This window comes from Centruroides sculpturatus, unplaced genomic scaffold, assembly GCF_000671375.1.
Source record: "Centruroides sculpturatus isolate CEXI.00-Female unplaced genomic scaffold, Cexi_2.0 scaffold36, whole genome shotgun sequence".
In the NCBI taxonomy this organism is placed as follows: Eukaryota; Metazoa; Arthropoda; class Arachnida; order Scorpiones; family Buthidae; genus Centruroides; species Centruroides sculpturatus.
In genome coordinates, this window is record NW_019384384.1 from 180024 (window position 1) to 200588 (window position 20565).

Genomic DNA, 20565 nt, shown 5'->3' on the forward strand with positions numbered 1-20565 from the left:
GTAGTTTCGGAGATTACCTCCTATATCCAAACTTACAAACTTTACCTCTTTATAATATTTGTATAGATTTAAAAAAGTTTAATTAGTTTAGTCACTGTAGGTAAAGAGTCATCACTTTGTATATAATAATTTGTCAGTAATAGTAAATATTAATTTTTACCATTACTAATAGACTATTTCACTTAAATAAAAATAAGATAATTTTCAGTTTTTCTCATTCAAATATTTTATCTAAAAGTGAGATTATGATGTGGTCCTCAGTGAATAATTGTAAATTATATATATAAACCCATGTAATTTACAATTATTTTATATAAAAACTGCATTGACTTGGCAAAAAAAGTTCACTCATTGAGACATGAATCAATGATTTCACAAACATAAGTAACACATACTGCAGCTAAACCATGTGGTTTTCAATGAAAGATTCTGCAAAACTTACTTATAAGTTGCTAGGAAATTTTTAACTTTGATTTTCTTGAAAATATTTGAGAAGTGTGCTTTCTCCATTTGCTCAATAAAAGTTCACACCAAGGCTTATCACAAAGCAATATTATTGAAATCCCTGAGGACCATACCATAACCTCCCTTTGTAAGACAACTTAGAAAATATTATATTCTATGTTATTAACACAGAATATTAAAAGTCAACATCTTACGAATGTAAAAATATAGGTAAACGAAAGATAATTTTCAAATTGTCAAGCATCATCATTTATTCTGTTCAATCCACTTTAAAACTCAAAATGATTGAGTGATTCTGCATCTAGCCTTCCTATCATCTTTGTAAGATATTTTAAAAATTTGATTGAAACTGACACATTTAAAAAAAATGCATTTATAGATCCAAATTATAATAATAATAATAATATTTTTAAAAATTGATCCTATCTCATATATATCATATAAAGAGATCAAGAATCAATCTTTTCAAAATTTGTAATGAATACTACCATTTCAACTTTAAACCTTAAATACATTGTGATGACTAAAAACTGCAGAAAGGAAAAAGCTATAGCCTTTTCCTTTCTGCAGTTTTTAATCATCACATTAAACATCACATTGTAGAATATGGAGAATTCTTTAATTTATTTGGTAAATTTCTTTCATCAGATAAGAGATTTGATATCTCTAAGCTTTTATAATAATTAAATGCTGAATTTAGTAAGGAAAGAGTTTTATCATCATCATCTAGTAACTGTTTAATAAATGGTATTAACTGTGAGAATGTCTTTAGTGCTGTAAAATTCAATTAAAACTTTTTTAAATGTATAATACTTCTATCAGATATTACATTATTTAAATTCTTTTTACCAAATAATGGATCCTGTTTCATTTCTACTAGAGCATCTGGAATAAATCCCAATGAAAATAAACGATAAAATTCTGATTGTTGAACTTCCATCAACTGAAAGATAGACTAAAAACAAAAGTTTTAATGATTGAGAATAATTGATTATTTAAGACAATAAATTAATTTTAAAACAATGTAATATTAATCATTTAATGCTAATATAGATAAATATAATCATTAGTAAATCTTATTTTCAGTTTTGTCTTAGCAACCTAATTTTTTTTTTTTAATCCAGAGAAAAATTTCTGAATATTTCATTTTTCTGTTCCTTTATTAAATATCTGTTATCTGTTACAATTTATCTGTTGCAAAGAGGCAAAACAATTTAAAATATAAAATAATCAATTTGAACTTAAAAACATGTTTAATTGTTTTAAATGTTCTTAGAAAATACAATAATCACAAGACCAGTTCAGTAATTCAAACTGAAATTTATTTTTAACTAGCAGACCCGCTATTATAAATGTATAACACTTCCCCCGTGGGGGGGAATTTTTCGAAAAATCCCGTCTTAGTGTACATTCTCTTGACGTACCCTATTAAAATGCAATCAAAAACGCANAGGTGTTAGGCCAGTGAATATGCCAGGACATACACAGAGAGCAGGTCTGAACATCCCAAATAAACCATCAGAAAAGATCATCATCTGATCATAACATAAACACAAACAGCTGAAATGATGTCTTTGTTCACCATCCAAAGACAGATGGAAGCATGCTCACTATAGAAACTTGTCTCTTCTTGCATCATTGGCAGAATATAGTAGAGACAAATTTGCATGAACAGTGACTACTATATATCCTTCCATTAGCATGTCAACATCCAACATCATTACTTTGTTTACACTAGTGCTATGACAGAAGCATGGTCTACTATGAACTGACAGCATATCATTTCTAGTAATAAATCCTGATTCTGTTTGAGAATAGACAATCATTGATTTAGTGTGTGAAGGACCACTGGTGTGAAGAACACTTCAATCCTGTCTTTACTGCCCTCATTTCTTGTATGCTATTCTGGGGAGTCATTCTCATATGACAGTCAATCACTCCTAGTAGTGGTGTGAGGGAAACTGATGGCACGACAGTATGTTTAAGAAATTCTGCACCCTCTATGTGTTGCCTTTCTTGGTAGAGCTGCAAACAATCATTTTTCAACAAGATAATGCTTGGCCACACAGCTAGGGTTTCCCAGGATTGTCTATATCATGTTGCTCTACTACCTTGTCCTGCCCTGTCTCCAGATTCCACAAAGGTCCCACAAATAACAATGGGTTATACCCATTGAGCATTATGGGACTAGATGAGATGTTGGTTTTGACTATCTGTGAGCGAGCAATCTGAATCGTGGCACTTGCATCATCTGTGGTAAAATCTGTCTGAGGATAGTGTATACTGCCATGCTTGACCATATTGGTACATGTATGTAGACAATAAGCACTCTTATAAAATACTAAAGATTCCTTTAAACTGTATCATTGTTTCACTGGAAATAGTTCCTTTGCTATGATTAGTGCTGAGCTGATAACCAATGTATCAAACCAAAACTGATAAATGTTTCCAATATCAATATTATAAATAAATATCAAATATTAATATCAATATTCTAGATTTTAGAATATTGATATTGTAAACATTTAATAGTTTTGGTTTGATATATTTATTATCATCTAGAATTGCCAACTGTTCAGAATTTTCTGAACTTTATAGAATTTTAGTTATTTTTAAAAAATTGTTTAGAAATTCTCTGAAAAATAAATAAGGAGTTATGTGTTTTTCTTTTAGCTTGTCTCTTTTTCCTCATGAGAAGTTGACACTGTTAATTGTAATCTGAGTTATTTTTGTTCTTGCCAGTTTGCATTTATTTCTCTCATTTTTCTCTCTTTCTCTCCTGTGAGCACTAAGAGAACTTGTTTTAATTATATCTATTGTAGATTTGGTCAGTCCATAACGGGGGTAGCATGGTAGCAAGGGATGAGGCCCAACATATTCCGAATAAATTGTTCATGAAACTTTCAGGGATTGCTTACCCAGATTCAATCTTAGATTCTCAGAGTGGTAGGCTGACATCTTAATCACCTCACCATCTGTCTTATCATCATCATCATCAAGAGAAAGAAAAAATGTTTTCAAGTTTGTAAGTTTTTTTTAGGCTCATCACTTTTTCAAACTGGTGTTTTTTTTCATACTATGTTTGGAATTTGTTACTCTGAATATTGGCAATCTTATTAAAAGCACAAAACTAAATTGTGAAAACTGCAGCAACCCCATTGAGAATTTTTAACACACTAGTGCAATTTTCCAACAGCTATGGAAATTATTATGTTGAAAGGAATTGATTATTATAATTAACAAATACTGAATTACCAATATCACTATTGATAACCAATACAAATAGACAAAATTGTCTATAAAAGTTCTATTTTATCAGTTTGGAATTTATTTAAAATATCAATAATTTCTGATATTTGATAATTTTTGGTATTTATTAAAGTCTATTGATTATTGATAATTTGAAGAAATCTCAGTATGAAGCCTAATTGATATTGATATCAACTTTTTGGTTTAGCACAGCTCTAGCTATAATATTGTGATCACTTTATGTTTTCACTAAAAGTGATTCATTCGATTCTAATACTTCCTTGGTGCATAACTTTTCTGTCAATAAATATATATAAAATTAATTATTGAGATTTTCTCTTATATCTTATTTAAGTTGTAAGATTATATTTTAGTTAACCATTAAATCATTAATTTCTGTTTAATCATAATGTAGTCTAATAATATTTAATTTCATAAAATAAGATTAATTTTTATATTTTAAATAATTATATCTCATATTATTTTTATAACATTTCATACCTTTAAAGAAGAAATAGAAAACATGTCTGAAACTTCAAACAATTGTTCTTTTTCATTCTCTTTATTTAAATCAAGTTTTAACAAAGGACCAAATTCATCTAAACTTGTAGTAGCTAAATAATGTGAATGTACTGGTAATAATGGCTGAAGAGGTAGAGTGACTCTAAGTTAAAGAAATTATTATTAAAAATTTTTTTCGAAATACTATGATTATAAATTTAATCAATTAATAAAATAAAATAAAATAAAAAATCATAATGAATATTAATTTATATATCAGTGTCTTTTGAAAGTAATTATCATTTGTGAATATTTTTGCTACAGCACTGAGATGTGATTTCACACATGTTTTGGCTTCACTACTTATCAACAAGTTGCTATTATAAGAACATTAAATTGTGTGTACATTTTTTTTTCCTATGCATTTAACATGTTCAAGACAACTGAGTGGGCTATTGATTGTGAAATGTGGTCTGTTATCTGTTGTTTTCAGATGCAAGAAATGTGATTAGGTCTATGATCAAACTACCACAAATCATTATTCATGCCATTTTGGTAAGGAAAGAGTAAGGAAATGAATCAAACATTCAACAAAGCTCATGAGAACATGCTTTGACAAGGTGCAGAGCAGTTAGCTGTCTGTGGTAAATGATGATTTGGTTTGAACAGTTGATGCAAAAGTTTATGGAGAAAGCCAGTTTATAATTAAGATAATATGAATTAATATTCTTTCAACTACACAAACTTGTCCAATTTTAATAAATATTAAAATTAGAAGATATAAATTAGTGATGTGTATTTATTATTTCCTTTAATACTTTTTTATTTTATTTGTTAATTACAAAAATTACTAGTAATGCTAAACAATCTGCCAGAATGTATTGGGCTATATTATGACTCCATTTAATAATTACAGTGGTACCTCAGGATATGAACACCCCAGCATACGAAATTTTCAGGATATGACATGAAATTCAAACATATTTTTGCTCCACGATACCAGGGCTGTGGAGTCGCGTAAAAATCTACCGACTCCAACTCTGACTCCGACTTTTCCTTACCATCTGACTCCGACTCCGGCTAAAACACCTAAACTCCACGACTCCAACTCCGACAGTCGGAGTCGGTAGATTTTTACGCGACTCCACAGCCCTGCCAGGGCTGTGAAGTTGCGTAAAAATCTACCGACTCCGACTCTGACTGACTTTTCCTTGCCATCCGACTCTGATTCCGACTCCGACTCCACAGCCCTGAATAGAACATAACCAATAAACAAATACATAATGTAAGTTAGATAGAAAATGAAATAAAATACAATAAAAATAAAATATTGGAAACAATTTAAATTTATGAAAATTAAAATAAGATCATTTAAATTAAATATAATATGCAGTTATAATCCACATTTATAAACCATGTTTAACATCAATTTATGGGAGATAATTGTTTTTCATGTAAATATTGCCAAGCTTTAGATAGAGACTCTTCTATTTCTATTTTTAAATGAGTATGTTCTATTTCATTTTAATTTGGTGTGTATTCAGACCTGAAGATGATCTGTTTAAGATTGAAAACATTAGTTGCTAATAAAAATACTTTACAACTGTACAAAGGTTTTGTGGACATTTTGTATTTCAACCCCAGTTCATTTGTATTGCTATAGAATTATTTAATTTTTTACATCATATAGTAAGCATAATTATCATAAGCATCTTTGTCTATGATATCTGTAATTATCTCTAGAAAAGAAACTAATTAAATTATTAATTAATTAAAGTATATGCAATAAGAAAGATTTATGTTTTTCAAACATTGTTATAAATGTTTTTATATATTTTGATTTTTTAACCAAATGTTCAAACCGTTTAAATTCGAATTTGTTATTATTGCATATTGGTTCAATTATAGAATGATTGTAAACATTCCAGAAATTGATCAAATTAAAAACAGTTTGTTTGATTCTCAGCAGTAGGTGTTATATAACAATTATTATGGTTGTTGAAATACTGAATATAAATGGTGTTTTCTGCAAAATCTGCATGGGCAAAGTCGTGGGTAACAGCTAGTTTAAAATATTATTTCTGGATTAATAATAGGTGATGAGAATTTTGAGAGTATTTATAAAATAAACTCTAAAGATGCAACATTTTTTATTTCTGGACCTGGCTTTGGTTGCCTTAAAAACATACAAATTTGTATGAAAATTTATCCAGTACATTTTATTTAGTATAATTCAGAACAAATTTTTTTTTTTAACTAGTCTAAAAACAAGTGGTCAATACGTTTCTTCTACTAGTTTACTATCTACAGTGATCCTATTCTTGAAAACTGAATTTACAGTATCTTTCTCGGAAACATCTACTAGGTAACTGACAGTACATACTAGATCATTTGACAAATGCAAACCAATGAGAATCTTTTGCTNTATCCTCAAAGGTAAAGTGCAAATAAAACTACATTTTTTTTTATCAATTATTATTCTATTATAGTTATTTATACATTTACAACTACAAAATGCATTTTTCAGTGTTTTCCTTACTATAGTTATTTTTTTTTTTAAATGTACTACTTAGCTTTAATTTGAGTGTGTTTTTCATGTTGGAACAAATTATTTGGTTTTACATGTAATCATATGGGAAAAAATGATTCACCTTACGACATTTTCATAATACGATATCAGTTTCAGAACGGATTAATTTCATATCCTGAGGTACCATTGTATTTATAACAGATCATTTGGTATTAATCAAGAATTGAGTTATGCAATGTTTATATCTGTATTACTAGTAATGTACATGTTGTGACTGGAGTTTGGAATTCTAGAATATTGGTAATTACAATAAAAGTAATAATTTTATTTTGGATACATCCCTTAAAATCAGATGATAAAAGCTACATTAAACTATCATATGATATGCTTCACAGACTGTGTTCAATGACAAATGATTGCACATATAATTGAGTGTTGACATTGAAAAATCTGTTGGATCAACTTGGTTTTTCTTTTCTATGGCTATCTCAGAATCCTCATTTGATTGAATTGTTATCAACTGTTAATTATAAAACTGTGCTGTGAACAAAACATACAAGAAGTATGGTCTATGTTAGAAAAGAAAAAGCACTTTCAATTATATTGTAGCATTAAAATGATGTTTATGTGTGAAGATTATTTGCTTATGATATAAATTATTATGTTAAATAATTATTTCTTCATTTGAGATGTGATCAAAATTATATCTTAACATATAATAGCAGATTAACAATAGATCCTGAAAAAATATGTAGTAACTGTATTATGCAAGTATATGAAACTTGGGAACATGTATTTCTTTGTTGTGTTAAATTTAAAGTTAGTAGGGACAAGTATTTAGTAAGGTTTAAGTCTTGGAAAAATATTACAGTAGAACCTCGAAAACTCGGCCTAATGTGGACCGAAGAGTGGCCGAGTTTGTGAAAATGCCGGGTTATCGGGAATGGGGTTAAAAAAATAAGTATGAGTGTTTCCTCAGAAAATACTGTACTGTACTTGTATGTATTGTTTGCTTGAGAATATAACAGAGAATAAACTGCCCAAATACCCTTAAACAAAGGAAAAGCACATCCTTTATGAAGGCATAGAGCCTTTACTACATGAAAATGAAAATTAATGAATACACTGTGTACAGTAATTTACCTGATAAGACAGACCTCAGAAAAATACTTTATGAGAGCTTTTATACTTTTATAAAGCTGTCTATAAAATGAAAATTAATTAACTAAGGATTTTTTGCCCTGCCAGGGTGTGGCCGAGTTATCCGGAGTGCTGAGTTTTCGAGGTTCTACTGTATTAATATATTGTGCTTTTCAAAAACTGAGTATTACTCTATTTTATTTTGTGTTATTTTGTACTAAATTATTAACTTGTTAAATATTATCACTGATTTTTGTTTCTGTTATCCCCTTGTAACAAACTAAGGTTCATACAATAAAGCATTGATTGATTGTATTGCTAGTAACGCCCATTTGGGAAAAAAAAAAACAATTTCTCCAACAAACAAGAATGCCCATAAAATACAAAGAACAATAATTTAAAAAGACACAGTTTTCTTTTACATAAAAATTATATAAATTTTAAACGTTTATGTAAGGAGTTTTCAAGTTCCCCCATGGATATAATTGCATGAATAAAAAAGAGATTGTTGCTGAATATTTAATCAATGTTTATTAATATGGTCACAGAAAGTATTTTGAGCTGACCAAACTAGAAGACAGTAATCAATCAAGGATTAAAAGTTTCAGGGAAAAAAAAAACAAAGAGCAAGTTTATAAGATGTAAACTTGCCGCCAAGATGGCGGCAATTGTTCGTAAATCGAGAAATTCGATTCTGACGAATGTTATGATGACTAGTACATAGCTGTTACGTTACGCTGTTATTTGGTATTAAAATTTTTTGAAAAAACTAAAAAATAACCAAGAAAATAACATTTCAATTCTAGCGAAATTTAGAATTTAGGATGGTGGCCATGATTCGAAAAATGAGAAATTTGATTCTGACAAATGTTACAATGACTAGTACATAGCTGTTACATTAGGCTGTTATTTTGTATTGAAATTTTTCAAAAAGACTGAAAAATAGCCGAGAAAGTTTATAAGATATAAACTTGCTCTTTGTTCATATGTTCTATATATGTTTCAGAATTGTAGAGATTTTGTAGAAATACAAAATCTCCACAATTTTGAAATATATTGAAAGATCATATTGATAGAATAATAATGTAAGGTTTTAAAACTGTCCAATGCCACTCGCCTAGGGTCTGCCTTAGGTGAAAGGTTATGACCCTCGCTTTTCCCACAATCAGTCAGGATGACAGGAGAAGTCTTTGGAAGTATGGGAGTAGTGGTTGCAGGATACAAAGAGACTCACACAGAGATCATATTTCCAACTGAACATGTTTATTTGTATAGAAAATCATGCTTACATAAATAGAGGCACTACAACCATCTCTGCAGGGTCAAACACAATCTGATGAAAAGTTTGCCTCTGGCAATTCGGTATCAAGGGTCATCTCTGGCAATCCAGTATAAAAGGTCCAAAGAAAGTTCGTCTCTCGCGTATCTAGGAAGTTGAAGGGATGGAGAGTCGTTACGGGGAAGTCGGGTCCCCAGATCCCTTCCATTCTAGGGTTCATAGATGAGGGTCCTTTTATATACTCCTAGTCTGAATTTCTGGGACACATTCTTGATCTCATCTTCCTATAACCTCCCAAGGACATGGGGAGGTTATATTTCGGGCTTTTATATGTTTTTACCCAAAATCCCACTTTTTGTTTAGTCTGAATGGTGGTCCCCTGTAACTTTATTGGTCCCTGGTCTGTTGCCAGGGGCACAATTTGGGCCACTCCCCTCCGAAGTCAGGTCACGCCCTTCTCTGAGTGATGGTCCCGTAAATTTTAGTGTAATGTGTTTTTCTGACTCAGAGAAGGCGCAGCTGGGTCCAATCAGTCCCAACCACCTCCTCCTCCAAAAGAGGGTCTGCAAATTTCCACTTTAAACTCTGTGTAAGATGGCGGTTGATCTCTCTCCCTCCTTCCACAATTGGGGACATGTCAATTTGGTCTGGGAATGTAACAATTAAATCGTATCACACCCAATTCCTCTGCAGCCCTGGTCATGTTTACAAAATAATTCACCAATTTATTGGCTTTAACTCGGCAGCTAGTTTCCCATTGGGGAGTGATGTCCTGGCCTCACAATAATAATTCTATCAATATTTTCTTTAAAAGTCAATTTGCAATAAAAAAATATCTCTGTATCATTAACAGAATGAACATATATTTTTATTATCTATATAGAAGGTGAAAATAGATTGATTACATAAGATATGAATAAAACTAATGCAATATATTATTCTATTAATATTAAGATTACACTGTAGATTAAATCACTGTAGTTTAGATTGCTAGAGAGCAGATTACTTTCTTTTTGAAATTTTCTAAAATTACAGATTGTCATCAATAAATTAGTATTTATACATTTAAATAAAATATATATAATTTATATATATATATAAATTCATCCATAAAGATGTGCATAAATAACATAGAAAATGTTCATATTGTTTATGAAAACATTTTCATATATGAAAATTTTACTAATTATATGTAAGTATATTTACACTAAGTAATTATATAAATATACTTAATTATGTATAACAACAAGATTTTAAGAATAAATGCTTGAAAACGTCTTATTTATTGTTCATTAACATTCAAACGTATTTAAAATATATGAACCATTTCAAAAACTGAAAAAAATTTCAAAACTATTAAAATTCCAAATTTACTATTAAGATGCAGAGGTCACAAAAATGAGAAGGAACATTGTAGTCAATAAATGCTTGTAAAAACGACAGAAACCATCCACAACATTAACTTTAAAAAAATTAAAATAATATTTATCAAAACCAAGAACTTCAGTTTTCAAATCAAATAAGTACTGTAAGGTCTCGTTTTATGCGGTGGATACGTTCTACAGAAAAGTGCATAAAAAAAAATCGCATAAAAAAAGACTTTACTTGCCTTGAAAAAGTAGGGATACGTTCCGTAATTTTCTAAAATCGCATAAAACCAAAACAACGAGTTAAAATTAACTTAAAATCGCATAAAAAAGTTCGCAGAAATTAAAAGAAATAGGCTGCTTAATAAATTACTTCGAATGTCTGAAAGAAATTCATATAAAAGCTTTAAATAAACTTGTATTCAAACTTAATTCAGTTTATTTTATTGAAAAGTAATACAAGGGGAATCCCCGAATTGCAAAAGCTCACTCTAAAAATAAATCACTAACATCTGGATGTGAAGAGTTAATTAAAACTTTAGTTCCTCGCCCGAGTTAACTCGGGCAGGTTACATAGCGTTTCATAAAACACGGTCCTTAAGGCCATTTTTAAAATTTTTTTTTTGAATTTTTGGAATGTTTTTTAAGTCTCCAAATTTTTTAAAAATATTTAAAAATATACGGCCAGCTAGTGTTCACCCTACTTTAAACCCTTGTCCTCCCGCGACGTTTATGAGAATGCCCCGGGAAATCCAACTCCAGCTGTGTTCAAGGTCATCCAGATGTATAAACTGACTCATCGGTGTTAAATTTCACAGAAGGGCAAGACAAAGGAAGTTAAACTTTGAAGCTTTTTCTTCAAAATTAACGCATTTCTTTTGTTTTTTTTCAGTTTTAAGTATTTTTTATGTTTAATTACATTTATATCAAAAATTGCTAGGAACTAAAGCGATTAAGGTAGATCTAGCTGTCCTTTACATCCATAAACGTTATATGTCAGTGGAACAAATGGAGTGAGCTTTGAGCGTCCCACGATTTTTGGAGACTGTCTATACGCGGGCTTCCTAAACAAGCCTATATGTATGTTTGTCCAAAAAAATTTTGGATGAAATACAAACCGCACAACTTAAAAATTGCATTAAAAAAATCCGCATAAAACAAGACCTTACAGTATAATAAAGACAATTTCCATGCTTCAAATTAGTAGTTTTCTTCACTAAGTCAGATGATTGGTAAAAAATCCAGTTTTAACAACTCTAGAAAAAGTAATTAAAGAAACACCTAAAATTGGTGCAAGCCTATAAGGCAATTAGAAACACCCTGTTTACTCAATGAGTCAGCATGTAAGTTTCTTCTTAGGTTCCATATCCATAGGAGAAAAATATTATTGTGGACAGCCAGTTCAGATAATAAAAAAATGCTTTCATATAAATGCTAATGTAAACTTAAGACAGAGTTCTTTAAGAGTCAAAATTCTTTCAAAGCAGCCTGATTACTAAAAATAATGTCACACTAAAGAAGTATCTACTCAAAACAGTGTAAACACACCAGATGATAGTAAATACTTTCATTTGAAAAACAGTAGAGCGTCGTTTATCCGAATCAATTGGGGACTGAGGTTCTTTAGATAACTTATTTTTTGGATAACCAATTACATACGAAAAAATATATTATCCTATCCCATGTTGAAATTTTTCTCAGTTGCGTGTTGCTTTGGATTGAATTTTTGTCGATGCTAAGCCTAATGTAAATTTTTAAAAATAATAATCGTGGCTATTATATCATTAAAAATTATTTCTTTATTTTGTACAAATAAAATAAATATATTGAAAAAGATAAAAACAAAGAAATTATATTTTGGAAGTTAATCTAGTATCAAAAACGTTTGATTCAGCACGACACAGTCCAACTGGAGCACTTTCAGTTAACCGGCATTTCGGTTGATCGGCTTTCAGATAAATGATGCTCTACTGTACTATGGGAACCCATTGAATGATATACTAAAATTCTTACCTATATCTCCATAAATTCAAGAATCATCCAATATCAATCTTAGACCCACCTGTAAACCAGACTAATCCCGAGGGAAAAAGTCACCCTTTCAACTGCCAATCAAAATGACTAGGAAATAAAAGCTGATAATGTTTATCAAACTTACATTGATGACATTTTGTCATAGTCCATCAAGTTCTCTATCATCATGTCAATAAACAAAGATAGACGTTACACAACTCTAAAATTCAATTTTTTATTACATTTTAGTCAGTGTGCACTCCAAGTAAACAAACTCATAATATAATATAAATATCAAGGAAGAAAGTATTTTAACATGAAAGACTTAATCTCTGCCTTATCAGTCATATTTATGACTAGTGATGTCAGATATTTATAATAGCATCATAACAGTATATAACTTATTGAAAATATTAAATAACTGAAGCAACTATATATTGCTTACATTTTATTTATAGACATTAAAAATATACTATATTGTTTGTTCTAATGAATATATTGAAAAAGTATTATGCAAAATTTTATGTATTATTAAGTTATAATTAAAAAGGATATAGATGATATAAATCAAGTGTGGCTTGACGATATCTGTAATATATATTTCTTATCCAACAAAAGATATTTTCTCTAAGTTCAGGATACTGTCTTTTAACTGACATTCCAGAAGATCTTGATGAGAATTCCAATCTTTGAGCTGGAACTTTTAAAGAAGCACTGCAATACACAAAAATTAAATCACTGAATTTTTTTTATATGATAAAAATTATTATAACATATTCAATCATGTTAATCATAATTATTATATTATTATAGTATGCAAAAAACAAATTTTTTTACACATTATGAGTTTTAAATGCACTTATGATAATGTAAATATAAAAACTAAAATTAAACTACATTTATTAATATGTGTTTTGACTCCTAAAAATTTATTTTATATGTAATTATATAATTTCTAAAACTCATTTTATTACTTTCATTATAGCTTCCAATAAAATAATTTATATACATAAAATTACTGATTTAAAATATCTATCAAGTTTCCTAATATTTATTTATTTATAAAACTAAAATTCTCTTATTTCCACTATAAAAGAGTATTTTAATTAAGGCTCAATTAATTTATTCTTGGCATAGGAACCAATTGAGAAAAAGTGTTAGTTTTATATTTGTTATTTTCATTTAAAAATGAATGTATCAACTTTTAATATCATCAAAATAAATAATGTGAAGTTGCTAAAGGCTGGAAGCTCTGGAGAAATTACAGAAATTACTTTGAATAAATATGAAACTTATTGATATTATAAACCAATGGTTCCCAATTAGTGGTACGCGTACCCCTGGGGTACACAAAATTGCATGAAGGGGTACACGCGGCAATCTAAAATTGGTCTATCTAAAATTTAAATGCATGAGATGAAGCAATCAAAAAAATAATGGGGAGACCCTAAAAAATTTGGCAATTTACAACATGATGTGGAATGTACAAATTCATTTATTTATAACTAAAAATATTCTCAAAATTTCATTAAAAAAAAAATGCATTTGTGATAATACCTAAATTCTTATGCAAGAAACAAAAATTGTACAATTATCATTATCATCATGTCAGCAAAGCAGCAATAAAATATTTACTACCATTTTGCACAACATACCTCTGCGAGAGCAGATTTTTGGCCATGACAAACATGAAAACTAAACATCTGTGTTAAGTTATTGTCGATTCCTATGGAAATTTCATTTTAATGAACAATAATTTGAAATAATTCAATTTTGTGTCAGGCTGGCCTCTACTAGGCCCCCATAACAAAACTCTAGCTATGCCAATGATTGTCACCGACTTCAACTCGAAGATGACTTGAGACTGAAGCTGACCAAAAAGCAACCAGTTTTTACAAAGTTGTGCAAAGAAAATTGTGCACATTTGTCACATTAAAATTAAATAACCTTATGTTATTTTCATTATTATTAGAATTGTATTTTAAAGGTAATAAATGTAAAAAAAAACTTATTCTATTTATCAATAGCTGTCTACCCACAGCTTTGCCCGCATTATATCGAATTTTCTCGTGGGAGTAAGATATTTTCTCATAGTAAAATGTAGCCTATGTCCATCTTCAACATGTAAGATATTTCTGTGCCAAATTTTATTAAAACCTGTTCAGTGGTTTAGACATGAAAAGGTAACAGACAGACAGCAGACAGAATTACCTTCGAATTTATAATAATAGTATGGATTAATATGAATTTCTGCTATAAGGGGTACGTGAGTTTGAGCTCTTTCTTGACGTGGTACACAGGAAAAACTAATTGGGAACCACTATTATAAACTGATTGAAAAATCATTTTGTTTTCAATCAAGTAACATTATATCACCCATATCTGAATTATATGAAACAATTAATAAAAAATATTCAAAACTTTAAAAATTCAGCAATTCAACTGAAGAAATATATTTAAAAAACAATGTATTTTATTCATCATTTATTAAAAGTATTTACTTTTTTAAAACAAAGATTGCAATAAATCTTTCTTATAAATATTTGAAAATCAGTAACCCCATTTATTTTTCATACACAGGGTGTAGACAAAACAAAAAAAAAATCACACCTAGCTGTATTTTGCTTCTGCTACATATTAGCTAAATACAAGTACACAACACTATAGTAATCTGTAGTAATAATATAGTAGCCATAACTATCAATTTCCTTTTTTTATGTGGTCAAATCCTATCTTGGTTCCTACGAAAAATAGAGAGACAGTTTAAATTACAAAGTCATAGAGGATTTCAAGATCAGTATGAAAGGTTTTTGTCTGGTTGAAATACTAAAGGAAAAGCAATCAGATACTGCTGAAAAATGGCTAGGGAAAATTATGAGGTTTCTCTGCATGGCTTTGCATGCTGCCTTGAGCATGCAAGATGATGCAAATAAAATTTTTTCTGAACATACAGCTAATAATTTAAAAGATAATTCAAAACATTAATTTACATATATATAGTAAAAATGTTTGTATAAATAAAATAAATTGTAACAAATTTTGTACAGCCTTCAATATAATTTGAAAGACTAAAAATATAAAACTGAACATTTACATAAACCCTAAAATCTAAGTTATTTAAAATATTAATTTAAAACGGAAATATTTAATATAATATTAAATATAAATATATATAAAACGTAATTATTATATGGAAATTTTATCCACATAAAATGCTAAATTAAACAAAACAGAAAACTATTTATTTATTTATTGCCATTATTGAATTTAATTCTCTTTATTTTAATTTTTTAGTTTTAAAAATGTTATTTCATATTTCAAAAACAAAGTTCTTATTTACAGTTTTGGAAAAAATAAAAATTAAAATTAACTGAAAATATTAAACATTAAAATGTCTAATTTCTTAAATTAAAGCTGGACAAGTTGTATATTACTACTACTGTTATAACAAGCAAATATTTTTTTTTGTTTTCATGAACCTAAAAATTTTAAATATTTATAGTTCTTTAGTAAGTGATTGATTATTTTGACAGACATAATAAAATTTTGATTAAAAGATAAATAAAAACTTTGAAGTTTAAATTCATGGCATAAAAATGCTAAGGAATTCTGAAATTTAATAGACTATTAAAATTTTTTTGTTAAAATTTATCTCAGATTGAGAGCATAAAATGAAATTCTTCAGAATGCTTAACTATCAACATACATATTCATTTTAATTAAAAGACAGACTATAAATCTTAATTTTTGTTAAGAAAATTCCTCTAGTAAAACATTTAAATTTGAAATTAAGCAAATAAATGAAAATAACCTACATATTATAATTTTCTTTATTTCATTAACAATATTTAAATTATAAATTCAATTAATTATTTAGTTTAATGTATTTGATAAGTGTTAATTTTGCATTATCTTTAATCATCATCATTAATTAAATACATGACTTATACAGTATATTATATTTGCATTCAAAATTATATTCTGCTTCTATAAATTCATTTCATCTTGACCATTTTTGAAAAATACAATTTTTATCAATGAATTTTATATTTCATTTTTATATAATTTTTAAAATTCTGTTTGTCAACAGTATTTGCCACAATTTTTTCACAACTACAGTAAACACTACATAAATTTTTAATAAGAAGTAAATTGGAATTATTATACAATAATAATTATAAAAATCTTGTTTGTTGTATAATAAAACATAAAGATGTTTTTATTAAAATTATTAGAAACTTTATTTTATAATAAATAATTTGTTTACTTACAATGTAAAACCTCTTGCAATAATTTCTGCTTCTTGAACAATATTTATTAACTTCTTTATTAAACTATTAATGTTAATGCTTGTATTAGATAATTCTTTTAACTGTTTAAGATTTTCTTCAATATTGTTTTTAAAGTGATAATATATGAAATAATGTGAGATATAACCGATAGTCACAGCAACAATTATAAAAATGAACAGACTATCTAAAATAGTATATACAGTAGATCTTTTTGAGTCAGATATACACCAAGAAAGCCAAACAAAACTTCCAGCTAAGATGTAGGATAAAACAGTCACTGGTTTAAATTTCCTGTAAATATTTTAAAATATTATGTAATATATATCAAATGAAATCATATAAATATTAACTATTAAAATTGTTGATCATTTAACTTATACATATTATTTGAAACAAATACAGGAAATCCTCATTAATTTAAAACTTGAATAGTTTAAAACTCCATTAGTTTGTAACTATACTATTTGTCCCAGCTGGGATATAGGAATTTGTGTTAAGGAATTTGGTTAGTTCGAAATATGACTACCTGTCTCAGTAATGATATAGAGCAGGGGTCACCAAACTATGGCCTGCAAGGTCAGTTCATCTGGCCCACCGCCGCACTGTGCCACAAATGACGTAACATAAAATTATATGTATGGAAATATCATAGATTGTAGATAAACTTACTATGTAGAAAAAATGAAAATAAGTGCAAGTATAAATGCTAGAAGTGGTCCAATATGATTTTTGCATCCAACAATATAATTTTTAGGAAAATCATGAAAATAAAAAATTCATCAACTTTGGATATCAGAGCACTTTTTGTGTAACTACCTGCAAGGAAGTTTCTAAGAAGGAAGATTATGATCGTGCTGCAGTGATTGTGTTTGGGTATGGTAAATAAATATGTTGGTTGTCTTTATTTTTTGTGTATTCAGTGTAATGTATTGACCAAAATAGTTATGTGGCCTTGCTGAGAAAAAAGTTTGGTGACCCCTGATGTAGAGCATCTAAATTGTGCTATATCATTGTCACAGTAATTAAGTGAATATAATATATATATATTTTTTTAAAAATTATGCTTAGTTTATTATTTTGTTAAATTTTTTGCCAATAGATAGTGCTACACGTAAATCAGCAAATCGAATGTAGATAGAAATTAATTGATTTATAGAAATGCAATTGATATTTTGGGGTGAAATGTACAACATTACCTAAGTTAAAAATGTGTAAACATAACTGTAGAGTTCCTTAGCAATTGGTCAAATGGCCTAGGAATGTATAGTGAACAAACAAACACCCTCATTTATATACATAGCCATATTCCTTTTGTTTAACAAATTATATCAGTTATATGGCATTTGGCATATTCTACAAAAATATGTAATCTCAGATAATTTAAAACTCAATACAGTGGGTGATCGGTTAACAAACATAATCCGTTCCAAGACTTTGTTCGCTATCCAAATTGTTCGTTAACCGATTATCGATTTACCATAGGTTTTAATGGAAATTTAATTAATTTGTTCTGGAGACCCCACCAAAATACAAAATATAAACTTTCTTATTATGTTTATTTATATGTAATAATAAAAATATATACATACACAGTCTTGCGTTTTATTAGTCATGTTTTTTCCATTTGTGGAGGTAAAAGAATCTGTCTAATGTTGATTGCTTTTCTCTCTTCAGAATTTTTCAAAAATAATTAATAGCATTGTAATTGTAGCATATTAACCTCAACCTGGTTTGGATGCCATTCTAAGACCATTGTTCTGACATCCTCCCACTTTTTCAAAAGATCTTTAATAGCAGATATCGACATTAATCCTCTTTTTTCAGAAGAAAACATATTCGCCGAGTTTCTTAGTGTTCTTCTGATGTCAGTCTGTTTCAGGTTCCATTATGAGCTCTTCAATGTTCTTTATTTCTCAGATGTGATTTTTGTTATTCCTTTAGCTGCTTGAGTCTTCTTGATTATACAGTATGTTTCTTAAATAAGATTGAACTGCAGCCTACTGTAGACCTGTTCACGCTATACTGCCCAGCAACATTAGGCATCTTCTGCCCACTCTCTACCTTTGCTATTATACTCTCACCTTTTGAAAAGAAAAACAGACGCAAAACTTAATGAGTGCCCGCCCGACAGTCTCACAAATACATAAAAGAATTGTTTTGTCAGAAAAATAAAAGGCTGGAATTACAAGGGAGAGTTTCAAAGTTCAGAGGAATACTATCCGATTGGTATATACTGGCTTGAGTGTCGATGTTGACGTCTCCCACACTCCAAAAAGTTTCGAATTGTAGCCCGAAGACAAGGGAAGACCAATTGGTATTCATTATTTTACGTCGCTTCTTCTTGTGTTTGTTCTGTAGGGTGTTCATTATCTGAACATAAAAATCTTTCGCGAAAGTGTTCGTTATCTGATCTGTTCGTTAACTGATCGCCCACTGTACTTCAGTCATAATTATTTTGTCCCTTGAAGCTCAAACTAATGAGGATTTCCTGTATGAGAGAATAAAATACAGGGTGTAACAACAGTTTCTGTTACAGCTGTTATTGAAATTGAACCTATTGCTTTGAATCAATTACACAAAAACAGAAATAAACAGCCATTTCCTAAAAAGTGTAACTTCATCAATAGTCAGTGTTTCACAATTTCAACTTCAGACCTTGTTTTACATGTTACTGAAAACTTTTGACAAGATTATAAATTTCATATTTTATGACCAAGTTCCAGTCTTCCAGTACCTGATGTTTCATTAATGTTTCATAGTCTTGGTTCTTGAAACACATTTTGTTTTAACCTTCCCCAAAGATGCTCAACAGGACTATGGTCTGAAGAATTTTTTCAGGCCAGTCTTTCCAAACCTTTAAACCAAATGAATCAAGAGCAACCATGGTTGTATATATAGCATTTAGCCTCATCCTGCATCAACATAAGTGATATGTTGTTGGGAAATGTCTTTATATCCTTCCATACAGCAGCATTAGTTTGGAATAATTTTTGGACCTTTTTATCATAGTAGTAGACATGTTTAAAAGTTTTACAATTTTTTGGATGGACATTTCAGTTTCTGTTAATGCCTGGATTTGGAAATGTGTGTGTTCACATGGATACAGTTTCATTCTCAAACCTAAATTGAACATTGTATCATAGTATTATTATCTCATTCAGACTAATTGTAAATTAGTCTGAATGAGATAATTTTATTGGAAAGATTGTCTAAATGTCTAAATTGGAAGAAACAAATGTAACAAAACTTTGTAGTACATACTAGAAAGTTTGTAGTACATACTAGAAACTTTCACAAATTTTTACCATAAAAAGTTAATGAGGACAACTAAGCACTTACAGTCTCTTTTTGTCAATCAAAATATCACTCAATAAAATTACATTAGCACACATTTCCTTCATAAGTATTAAAGCCCTTTCATAAAAAATGGCCTCATCATGTAAGCACTCCAATAAAATTAAGGAATTTAACTGTAAGATACTTTTGCAGCAATATTCGTGTGAGATTCTGGAGACAGAGTATAATTTTATTACAAAAATAAATTTTATCTGACTGAATAACCCCACACCTATAAATAAGAAATGAAAAATCTTATTTTCTTAAAGTATAAAACTAAATTAATAAACTAAATGAAATTAAATTAAAGTAATTTTTCCCATTAAAAAAGCGACACTTTTTGTCACTTTTGTGAAAAAAGGGGGGAACAAAACTTTCTTTAACTAGATATTA

At 28.8% G+C, this 20565-nt stretch overlaps 1 protein-coding gene across 1 annotated transcript in view; it reads right to left on the minus strand.

Annotated features, from left to right (window-relative positions):
• Window positions 1-1057: 1057 nt before the first annotated feature.
• Window positions 1058-20565, minus strand: part of LOC111617991 — a 39983-nt gene continuing 20475 nt past the window's right edge. Inside the window, exons 5-9 of the mRNA XM_023359398.1 lie at window positions 16816-17127; window positions 13100-13258; window positions 4216-4372; window positions 1315-1420; window positions 1058-1239 (exon numbers count right to left, since the gene is read on the minus strand). Of these exons, the coding sequence (XP_023215166.1) occupies window positions 1058-1239; window positions 1315-1420; window positions 4216-4372; window positions 13100-13258; window positions 16816-17127 (916 nt within the window). The remainder of the gene's footprint in view (window positions 1240-1314; window positions 1421-4215; window positions 4373-13099; window positions 13259-16815; window positions 17128-20565) is intronic.